Raw genomic sequence first — 12710 nt, 5'->3', positions numbered from 1 at the left:
AGAAGGAATTTTTTTTTTGTAATGCTAAAAAAAGTTTAACAACATCACTTCTTATAAAAAGTTAGGATAACACACGTCACACACTACCTAATGTTTTCACCTTTTCTTAAGCCTAACACTTAAAATATTTCATTTTAAATAGACAGAAAACAAAAGAATATCTCCAACAAGTATGCTCTCAACATGCTTTAGCTAAAGTATGATTTATGAAGCATGCCTTATCGCCTCACACTGATGTCCTCTACATATTTAATAAATGGATATACAAAGACATAGTTGTTTTATTTTATTGGGCTTGTTCCTCAAGACCAGGCCACTGAATCATTCAACATGATCACTATATTAAAATACACTTGCAAATCAAATTTCACATTTATTAAAAAAAATTTGTTCTTTTTTTTAGATATGTAGAAAATCACTTCATCTAAGGATTCTAGACTATTCAAAAATAGTGGGTTTCTACTCATTTAAAAAAATAGTAAACAAATTATAAACAAATGTAAAACTTAATCTACCAATACATTTTCATATAGAGATCACGTTGAACAGTTCCGATCGGCTGTTTGGACTTCGGAAAAAAAATATTAATTCAAAGTACAAACCAATGTGCGCTATACATAGTGCCATAGCCTCCCTCTAAGAATAATATAAATATATATTCTACCTCATTTTCCTTGATCACTTTGAGAAGGAAAAAAGAAAAGCCTGAAATGGCGTGTCTATGCATCAGCGAATAGATATTAATATTATTGACCTAGTAGTGATGACAGTTTACAAAGGTCAATTACAAAGAAGGCACGTGCGTATAAAAAAAGAGAAAATAATTTGACCAGAAAAGAAACATCCAAACTCTCAGTCTACTGCAAAATTTCTCAAAATATTTTAACATTTAAAAAAAAGCATATCACACCTTCTCCAGATCTTATGACCTTAGCGATTTTGCTCTGTAGTCGTTGAATCGACTGTGGTCTGATTGAACTCCGATCTAAATTGTATGAATCAATGCATTAGCAACAGAAGCATAGCATGCCATTTTATAATAAAAATCATACCACTTGGTACAGGTGGAAACTGGAAAGGTATTTCCTTCTTTTCTTTCCAAGCAATTTCCACAAAAGAAGGAAAATTTAAATTGAAACTATGACCTAGCCTACATAAAAATTTTGTGCCAATACTGGAGCTATTTATAACAGATGAACCTCGTAGTTTTTAGAAATTTAATCTGTAAAAATGCATACCCACAAGTTGAGCACTTCTTGTGATACTTGCAAAAGATAGACAAACAAACCGAGCAAACATATCCCAGATCTATCGTCTTCTTGTGACAAAAACACCTAAAGCAGGACAAATAATAATTAAGCTTCGGTAATTGGACTATCATTTCTAAATTTTTTTTCCTTTCTTTAGATTTTAATGGCCTCAGTCAACAAAAAAAAATTGGATTAAATGCTTCGGTTTAAGGGTTTGGTTTGGTTGAATTTGTGAATTACTTCGGTTTTTTATATTTCATTCGGTTTAATCTCTCTTATTTCGGTCCAATCAAACAAAAACCAAAATTTACTTGATATTTGCTTGAATTACTTGGTTTATTTTCATATTATTTACTTGATATCAACCTAGTTAGCATGAAAGCTACACAATAAACTAATATAAGAGAGAGAAAATGTAATGAAAAAGGGCAATGACATACGAAGCACGGAAATCAACTCCAACAGGTTTAGGAAGACGCAAGAAATTTCGAGAATGTAAATCTGTTGCAAAAACAGCCTGAAGATTAAATAAATTGAAAAGTTAGAGATGCAGCATGGAAACAAGCTGGGATAGTAGCATACCTAGGGGTGTCAATCGCAACCTTTTATCCGTTTACCTGACCCGTATTGTATTCTATAAGACGAATACGGGTAAGGTTTTTTTTGCTAGCTTATCGGGTACGGGTAAGGGTAAATTTTTTTTCGTTAACGTAACTGGTAAGGGTAAGGGTAAGGTTATGAGTAAAGACTATTTCATACCTGTTATCCTATATGGTAATTATTAAAATAAATTTATATATGTTGATATATATTTATATGGGGATGATGCATGATATGATACAGTATTATTCATGGCTCATATATACCTATTCAATGACACCCTTTATTCGTTTACCTGACTGATACCGTATTCAATAAGAGTATAAGACGGATATGGGTAAATAAAAAAAAAAATCGTTAGCTTATCAGGTACGAGTAAGGGTGAAGTTTTTTTTGATAACTTAACAGCAAGGATTGGTTTGGTTGCTGTTGTTGTTAACGGTAAGGGTATAAAATTGCTTCCACCCGACCCGTTCCATACCGACTGACACCCCTAAGCATACCATAGCAAACTAGCATTAGTGAGTTCGTGCATTAAATAAGAAGGCAAAAGTTTGACTGGTCAATATCCAGTAGCAGTCCTCTGAATTGCTGCTGGTAAGCTATGATCAGGGTTCTCTTTTGAAGGTATATAATAATTGATCCAAAACTCAGAATCTCACTGATATGTGAATCTGTGCACAGTCCACTAATTAAGACTTGAAAAAATAAAACAAGAGTTAGACTAAAAAACAATACCGCGAGATATTGAAATAAACCGTCTAGCTGCTGGGGCTTCATGTAAACACCTCCCGTTATGTATGAAGCCTAGGATAGTAATTCAAAGAACTTTGAGAAAACACAAACACAGATAAACAAACAAAAATTACAAAAGCAGAACAGCAGAACAGCAGCAAAATTATTATAAAACAAGTTTAAAAACACCCCAAATCTCAGCAGAAAGTCAACATTATCACATATCGATAATGTACAAGGTCTAACGTACCAGTTGGTTATAATTACATACCTGCAAGCATTTCAATAATACCTATAACTTATCCTTTTTGTTTAATCCATTTGATACTATATATTCTTTTCAGCACATAAAAAAAGTCAGGTGCTGTCGTCGTGATGTCTAGGCCAACCTGTACCTGCCATCCAGCATGTACAGGTGCTGATATATCATACAAGTCATTCAGAAAATTATTATGTGCTGCCTATTATCTAATCATGCACCATACAAGTACTGCTTATTAATAGGGGTGGATCTTAAGGTAATGCATGGGGTGCTCAGCGACCCCATTATTATAAAAATTTCATCCCCCCCCCCACACACACAAAATGTTAAATGTGTGCTTGTAGCTTAGTGGTTAGAATTATAGAGTTATATTTTGTGGTTGTGGTGATTTGGGTAAATCTCAGTGAGCACACATTATGCATTTACATTTCAGCCCCCCCAATCTAAATTTTTTAGTTCAGCCCTTTCTTGCGACCATTAGACATGTACCTCATGTGCATATTGATTTACAATAGAGTACACTGATCACCTTTTGTAGACTACTATTACTTTTGGAGGGTTGGCATGAAGAAAATATCAATTTCAAAATATACAGAATGTAGGGTGCAGATGGTAATAGTGCAAACCTGCTGTAAGAAAGCAGAGTGTTGAGCTCCAACAATACACGAATCAATTGGCACCTGAAAAATTAAACAAAATATGAAATTCCTACGGGAATACTCATAATTATAATATAGAAAATTTCCCTATCAAAAGAAAGGTTCTAAATACACTGAGTTGGATATACCATGGATCTCTGTGCAGAAAATATTGAATTCATTACTGCAACATATCTGTAAAAACAATCCAATATTGAATAAAAGAAAAGGTTAAGGTATATTTTCAGGATAGGTATACCATTTGCATGTGCTGATGTATAATTGTGTGTTTTTTTTGTGAGTGAAAGAAAAAGATAGCATAAACGTACTGTTCAGGTCCATCGGGAGAACCTTGGATGCAAAGGATCTGCACTAATTGTTAATGTTTCAATTAATGTGAACTCAGTTGCATAAATTTTATCTGAAACAAAATGATCAAGGAGAAATATTGATGAGTGAGGCTACGATACTATGCATAGCGCATGTTGGTCTGTACTATGAATCAATATCTTCATTTTAAAGTCCAAAGAGTCGATCTGAACCATTCAACATGATCTCCATATGAAAATGTACTTGCAGACTAAATTTTGCATTTTTTATTTATTTATTTTTTAATTTTTCCCTACTTTTTTAGATAGGTAAAAAATCACTACTTTTGAATGGTTAGAATCTTTAGATCAAGTGATTCCCTTCGTATCTAAAAAAATAGTAAAAAATTCTAAAAAATGTAAAATTTGATCTACAAGGACATATTTATATGGAGATCATGTTGAACGGTTCAGATCGACTCTTTGGACTTTAAAATGAAGATATTGATCCATAGTACAGACCAACATGCGCTATGCATAGTATCGTAGCCTCACTCAGTATTGATTATATAATTCTCTAATAGAAAATGAAGACTCACTCGAGGCTGCGGATGCCGAGCACCAGACCGAAAAATTCTCTGAATATCTTTTTCTTCAAGTCAAGGTAATATATAGTATGACACAATCTACATGTTGATTATTTGTATATGGGTACTGAAAATCCACTAAATTTTAAATGGCATGAAATTGAATATACAAAATCAACGCTGCCACTCCACTAACTCACTAAATGCTGATTCCTTTCTTATTCAATTCTTCATTTTATAATATCAGAAAGGATACAACATAAGGCAAGAGATAGAGACCCAGAGAAAAGGGAAGAGATGGCAGGCTGTGTACCATCCCCATTGGGCCCTTTAGCAATTTTGGAATCTTTTCCAACAAAGTCCTCCAACTTTTTTATAATTCCAGAACAGACAGCATTTGCATTTCCATTATAATTACCTTCCCCCGAGTCATATATGTATCCACAAGAGCTGGTACCGGTAGCTATGAGGACCACTCGGTTGAGTTGGTTGAGTAGGAGAAGAGAATTAATAAAGGGTATGACCTAGTAATTATAAAACAAAAAAATTACAACAATATTTTTGATTGTAGGAAATCATTTGCTACAGTACCAAAAAACAATCTGTGATAATTTATACTTGCACCAATAATACCAAAGTATGCGAAAATATCAACTGAATGAAAATTGACATCTACCTACTGATATTATATTTATTTATTGGGGCATACCAAAAATTGGCATTAACTTTTGGTGACTTTTATAGAAGCATATTCGGACTGTTTTGTAAAGTTGAGGGAAGTTGAGGGGAAAAAGAGCAAAAAATTACATGTCGGAGAAATTCAGAGAATGGGAGAGAGGCGGCGGCCCAGAAAAAGGGGTTGGTGTCCAAAAGTGCCACTACCAGACTGACGTCATCTGCACGTGTACAAATTTTGCAACGAGAAAATGAAGATTTTCATGAGGAGAAGAGTTTTAATGAGAGAGAGAGAGAGAGACCTTGGTAGAGCTTGGACGGAGCGGATGCCATGGGGAACTCAAGACCTAGAGAAGCTTGATTTCTATTTTCGTATTCTCTATTATGGAGATTGCAGGGTTTAGATATCAACAGAGTTAGTTTGGTTTCAGGCAGTGTAGGATCTGTAGAGATAAAAGTGAATGATGCGCTGCATGTAGCCAAAATTAGCTCTGTTAATATTTTAATCCATGCCCGTTCTCTTCGTCTCTGATTAAAATTTGGGAGGATCCACTAAGTTATCTTCTAATAAATAAGAGTTGTCTTATAATATTAATCATATTTTTTTTCAAATCAATTTAAACAATTAATAATAAAATATGCTAAAATATAATTCTTCAAATTTGAATTTTGATATCACGTCCCAACTCCTAATATACCGCAATTTTTATTGATAGGAAAATTCAAAAACAAAATATTAGAAACGAGAATGAGTCGGTAGAAATTTGAAAAACAGAAAGGGGTACGTGGCCCACGCTATGCCAAACTCAAGTCCAACAGAAAAAAAAAAAAAAAAAAAACAAATACCATGGGACGCCATGCAATTGTTTTAGCCCATGGGACGTCGTGCTTTGGCTTAGTTGTGCTTTTTCTCGGGAGATCGAATCCTCTGCCCCCAGAGTCACTGTTAGTGGATCTCAAATTCAAAAATAAACAGTGATCGGTCCCCTTTAAGAGTGACTGGTCCCAATTGCATGGATAAAAGGGGCAGAATTTTCCTGCACTGGGGGCAGGTGATCTGCTCTCTTCTCTCGGTATCCCAGCCTTTTCTTTTATCTCTATTAGTTGTTCTTCAGCCTCCTCTTGTGAGCCTGATATTTGTGTCAGTACCTGTGTTTTGCAAGTTGAGTCCAAATTTTAATGATAGATAAAAGAGTATATTGAAACATTAGGCTTTTATAAAAGAGTATATTGATAATACCAGAAATTATAAACTTGGTTAATTACTTTCTGAAATTATAAACAAGTTGAGTTCAAATTTTAAACAAGCCTCATTAATTGGGACAGACATTATTTTAATTGCTCATACTGATTCCAATGGAAACATTAGGCGCCAGCTGAACTGTACCGAGAGGCAAATGCAAAATTGGAGACATATCCAAGGAGGAGACCATGCTTTGGCGTTCTATGGGCTAAAACAATTACATGGCGTTCCATGGCCGATTTTTTTATTTATATTCAAAAAAATATATAAATTTAAAAAATTAACCAAATTGCTTATTTTTTTTCCAAAACTACCCAAACTGGAAAAAAAATTTCCGGTTTCAATACCAATTTTTGGAAAAAAAATTTACGGAAATTAGATCCTAAATCCGGAATAATTTTTTCCGGATTTAGGATTTTTTTTTTCTAAATCCGGAATAATTTTTTCCGGATTTAAGATTTTTTTTTTTTTAGGAAATTTTTTTTTCATTTTTCAGTTTTTATTTATAATTTATTTATTTTTTGTATTGAAGTATTACAAATATTTAATATATTTTAAAAAAAAATAGATGGAATACTATATAATTTGATTTATTCGAAAGACTGCTACAAATAATCCGGATCAACATTTTTCATGCCAGATTTTTTACGGCCGTAAAAAAAATAATATAATATTGTTGGGGTTTCGGCGAGGCTGTAACCAAAACCCGTTTAGGCTTAAGGTGCGGAATGACCGTAGAACAAAAATTTCTACAGCCAACTTAAGCTCAGGATTAAACGGGGTATGTCAGGAAACTTTCCAAGGCGGTTCACCTTCAGTATTCCTTTGGCATCAAAACCCAATTTAATCATTTTACAGATCTACTCCATGATTGATTTCTAAAACTTTAATCTACTTACCAATTAAATAGATTAATATAACATGTTTATACCTTGTTTCCAAATCACAGTTGGAATGCAGACCGAGCGAGTAGAGCCTCATCAGGGAAGGAATCGACTCGGAGTATCACACGTGTGATACCTCTATCGGTTATCCACCAGGACTAACCAGAGAGCGATTTATTTCTTTTGCCAGAAATACTATAAACCGCGGAATTCTGCAAAAACACTATTCACGGGGAAAAAGACGAAAACCCGTAAACACGAATTTTCGGTTACTCAGTTTCATCAATAAGCAAAACTGACATACCGCGAAATTCGGTAAAACACTATTCATCGATCCCGTAAATATTCTCCACAACAACCCGCAAGATTATACGTCAACTACGTATAACTTTCTTTTCTCAACCGAAACACTATTTGGGAGAGAAACCGAGAAAGAGAGAAAATACCAATTCGATTCTGCACGAAACGATACAAGTGAATTAGTGATTTTTCTCTCTACCCCTCCACCCCTATTTATAGGGTTTAGGGTCGGTTGCCAAAAGACCAAAATGCCCTCCAAGTTCGGCCTATTTATAAGATATGCCATCGAATGGATAAGGATGATGACATGTGGATAAGATCGATGACGTGTCATCTGGATAGGATCGATGACACGTCATGCGGATAAGCACGAATCTGAAAAGACCCGAATGCCTTCGGCCCGAACACAAATAATGTTCATATAATTATTCTGAACAATTATATATATTTTTCTGCGGTTGTTTGTTTCGGTATCGATGACGTGTCATCTGGATAGGATCGATGACATGTCATGCGGATAAGGACGAATCTGAAAAGACCCGAATGCCCTCGGCCCGAATACAAATAATATTCGTATAATTATTCTGAACAATTATATATATTTTTCTTGCGGTTGTTGTTTCGGTAATTTATACAACGTGTCCTGCACATTTATAAATTAACCGGTTAACTTTTATACAACGTGTCACACACGTTTATAAATTAACCAATGTTTTTGCTTGTTATTTTTACATAACATTTATAATTTAATTATAACACGTATAATTAATTATAACCATCTTACTATTGATCATAACCAATTTATAATCAATCACAATAAGATTCTCCGATTAACTCCTATATGGTGTGACCCAATAGGATATGTGTTATGTTGGTAAATAGAGTTAAAACTGTTTTAACTTCTATAATCATGAGCGGCATCTGGCAACACATCATGACCATCCAATTACACAGATGATGCTGTACAGTACAATATCACGATCCAGTAAACAATTTACTTGTGTCAGTTCTTTTGTTACATAGCTATCAGATTAGTTTCAAGGTAGGTGTGTGTCATCCTTGTAAACTTAATCTTTTCTTGATCTTGAGCAGATTATCAAATATGATTACTCTTGTAATCATACCGCGCACTGATAATCTTATTCTATCAAGGGGCCCAGTGATGCTATAGCTCGTATAGAGATACGAGGGACAATAGTACTTTTGGTAAACCATCACTACCTCAGCTAAGCCATGTATACCGAAGAGCTACCGTTATAACTGTATTTTACCGACAGCGTTTGATAACAATCACACATATACATTTCTTAGTAGGAAAGATGAATACCTCATACTTTAGAACTTAACACTGAATGAAAGCATTAATGACACGAACACAATTCCGTATAATATTTCATTCGGGGTCTGTCAGATATCATGTTCCTGTAACATATATCTATGTGATTAAAATGACAACTCCTTGTCTATGGTCTGTAAAACTTGACCATCATTTAATCCACATACTAACCTTACAGCGGTAATTAGTGTTCCTGCTAATTACCTTGGTCAGTGACCTTTTAAGAGTATATATCATCTATATTATGGAGTTTCACAATTTCAGTCATGAACTCGAAATGATCCATAAATGCAATAATACTCAAGGCAACAAAATGATATTAATCATCCAATTCATGAACAAAGCTTTATGATAAATTATCGTATTATTGACTTCTAGATTATTACACTAACAAATATAATATATGTATATGTATATAAAGTATAAGATAATATATGTATATGTATATGTATATATAATATAATATAATATATGTATATGTATATATAATATAATATATGTATATATATGTTAAAATGTGCTTGTATATCAAATTTTATTTTTTTACTATTTATTAAGTATTTAACAAAATCGCTATATTCATACTATTGAATTTTTGTACCCATCTTAATAAATAGTAAAAAAATTTAGAAAAATGTAAAATTTGATCTGTAAGCACATTTTAAAATATCCATCATGTTGAATGGTTTGGATCGACTGTTTGGACTTTGAAAACTTTGAAAATACCGATCGTTGAATGCCTACCGTTGAACGAAAACTTAAACTGAATTTTTAAGGCACTAAACGAGGGTTCCAATACCTCATATTTTTTATACCTCATCATACCTCATATTTTATATCTTCATTTTCATATATATTATATTATATATACATATATTATATTATATATACATATATTATATATATATATATATATACATATATTATATATATATATATATATATACAGAGTACGGCTAACGCGCTTCCTCTAGCATATGGGCCGAAATGCTTCCGGTGGAAATTTGAAATTTCAAAATCCAAAAAGTCGATCTGAACCGTTCATCTTCTTCTCCATATTAATATATGCTTGGAGACCAAATTTTACATTTTTCTGAAATTTTTTACTATTTATTAAGCCATTTTGAAAATCGCTGATCCAACGGTAGCTTCTGATTTTTACTGTTTGGTAAGCCACCGTTGGATCAGCAATTTTCAAAGTGGCTTAATAAATAGTAAAAAATTTCAGAAAAATGTAAAATTTGGTCTCCAAGCAGATATTAATATGGAGAAGAAGATGAACGGTTCAGATCGACTTTTTGGATTTTAAAATTTAAAATTTCCACCGGAAGCATTTCGGCCCATATGCTAGAGGAAGCGCGTTAGCCGTACTCTATATATACATATACATATACATATACATATATTATATATACATATACATATACATATATTATATATACATATACATATACATATATTATATATACATATACATATACATATATTATATTAGAGTACGGCTAACGCGCTTCCTCTAGCATATGGGCCGAAATGCTTCCGGTGGAAATTTGAAATTTCAAAATCCAAAAAGTCGATCTGAACCATTCATCTTCTTCTCCATATTAATATTTGCTTGGAGACCAAATTTTACATTTTTCTGAAATTTTTTACTATTTATTAAGCCACTTTGGAAATCGCTGATCCAATGGTTTTACTGTTTTGTTAAGCCACCGTTGGATCAGCGATTTTCAAAATGGCTTAATAAATAGTAAAAAATTTCAGAAAAATGTAAAATTTGGTCTCCAACCAGATATTAATATGGAGAAGGAGATGAACGGTTCAGATCGACTTTTTGGATTTTGAAATTTCAAATTTCCACCGGAAGTATTTCGGCCCATATGCTAGAGGAAGCGTGTTAGCCGTACTCATTATATTATATATACATATACATATATTATATTATATTATTTTTTTTACGGCCGTAAAAAATCCGGCATGAAAAATGTTGATCCGGATTATTTGTAGCAGTCTTTCGAATAAATCAAATTATATAGTATTCCATCTATTTTTTAAAAAATATATTAAATATTTGTAATACTTCAATAGAAAAAATAAATAAATTATAAATAAAAACTGAAAAAAAAATTTCCTAAAAAAAAATTTTCGGAAAAAAAAAGAAATCCTAAATCCGGAAAAAATTATTCCGGATTTTTTTTCCGGAAATTGGTATTGAAACCAGAAATTTTTTTCCCGGTTTGGGTAGTTTTGAAAAAAAACAAGCGGTTTGGTTAGTTTTTTAAATTTATATATTTTTTTGGATATAAATAAAAAAATCGGGTTCCATGGCATGGTAATTTTTTTTCCATTGGACTGGAGTTTGGCATGGCGTCCTTGAGGGACGCCATGGGCCGCGTACCCCTTCCTGTTTTTCAAATTTCTACGGGACGCCATGGGCCGCGTACCCCTTCCTATTTTTCAAATTTCTACGGACCCATTCTCGTTTTTAATATTTTGTTTTTGAATTTTCCTATCAATAAAAATTGCGGCCTAATATACGACAATCACCGCAATTTTTATTCATAGGAAAAAAAAAAAATATATTAAAAATAAGAAGCGTTGTGGAAAAATTTTAAAAACAGGAAGGCAGTATCGTGACATGGCGTCCCGCAGGGACGCCATGCCAAACTTCGGTTATACGGAGAAAAAAAAATCCAAAAAATGACTATGGGACGCCATGTGCTACCCCTCTCCAAATCTGAAAAAAAAAAAAAAAAAAATAGATTAAGACACCATGCGCTACCCCCTCTCTAAGAAATTTTCTAATAATTAACTTCATGATGAACTTTGTGCAATTTCATGACAGAATAGTAGTCTTTTTTTTGTTAAATTTTCCTCTCTATATTAGCATTATTAGATTATCAAAAAATGCTTCCTTTGATGCTAAACTATTGTAAGTAACGTTTACACACCTCTTTTAGGCTTCTCCATTGGATACTTGTGGAGTGAAACAAAATCTCAAATAACCACAAGAAAAAAGTTCTGGAAAAATTCTTTTTTTTTTGGAGAGGGGGTAGCGCATGGCATCCCACTAATAATCTTTTTTTTTTTTTTTTTTTTTCAGATTTGGAGAGGGGTAGGGCATGGCGTCCCATAGTTATTTTTTTGGTTTTTTTTTTTTCCGTAGAACCAAAGTTTGGCATGAGGTCCCTACGGAACGTCATGGCACGATACTGCCTTCTTATTTTTAAAATTTCTCCGCAACGCTTTTTATTTTTAATATTTTTATTTATTTTTTTCCTATGAATTAAAATTGCGGTGACAATCACCTTCAATAACAATTTCACTTAAAACTATTAACTTTGAGGTGACAATTGACCAAAATAACCTTAAATACATGTGATTTTATATTTCTTAAAATGGGTTTTTGTAGAAGTGTACTACATTCTGTACTTCCATCAAATTTTTAAACAAGTGCCTCATTAAAATTACCCTCCCCTCAACTACTTGTGTTTGATGGAAATGTATCTTAGGCTATGCTCTACAAAAATGGTGTATAATAGAAAGGAAAAGAAAGAGAAGAAAGCGAGTTCACCTCCTTTAGGTGAACAAAATCACCAAGTTTTTATACACAGTTCACCCTCGCTTCCCTCCGTTCCCTTCTGTTTACTCTCATTATTTTTTTCTGATTCTAAAACAAATTTACGTCTCTAGTCAGGTTCGGTTAGGGGCCTGTTTCCTTTCCCTTCCCACTATTCCCTTGTCTTGATCTGACCCCAAGTAAATTTGAAACCCAACATAGAGGAATTGAGAAGAGACACAAATAAATTCGAAATAAATTTTATTATATGACAAATATTATAACACTAACAGCACAAACTCTCTACTACACAACATAACCTCCAAATAAGTT

The 12710-nt window shown here is 33.0% G+C and overlaps 1 protein-coding gene across 1 annotated transcript; it reads right to left on the bottom strand.

The window, feature by feature from the left end:
• Window positions 1-720: 720 nt before the first annotated feature.
• On the bottom strand, window positions 721-5504 carry LOC144572631 (basal transcription factor complex subunit-like protein). Its single transcript, XM_078322278.1, has 11 exons — window positions 5358-5504; window positions 5188-5276; window positions 4637-4904; window positions 4393-4439; window positions 3815-3852; window positions 3635-3680; window positions 3474-3527; window positions 2589-2657; window positions 1691-1767; window positions 1239-1334; window positions 721-985 (listed from the first exon to the last, which is right to left on the bottom strand). Exons 1-11 carry the CDS (start codon window positions 5386-5388, stop codon window positions 931-933), a joined length of 870 nt encoding a protein of 289 aa, XP_078178404.1. The 5' UTR covers window positions 5389-5504; the 3' UTR covers window positions 721-930.
• Window positions 5505-12710: the final 7206 nt, after the last annotated feature.

The sequence above is a fragment of the Carex rostrata genome, chromosome 20, assembly GCF_964058835.1.
Source record: "Carex rostrata chromosome 20, lpCarRost1.2, whole genome shotgun sequence".
NCBI lineage: Eukaryota > Viridiplantae > Streptophyta > Magnoliopsida > Poales > Cyperaceae > Carex > Carex rostrata.
This window is presented reverse-complemented; position numbering and strand designations above follow the sequence as displayed.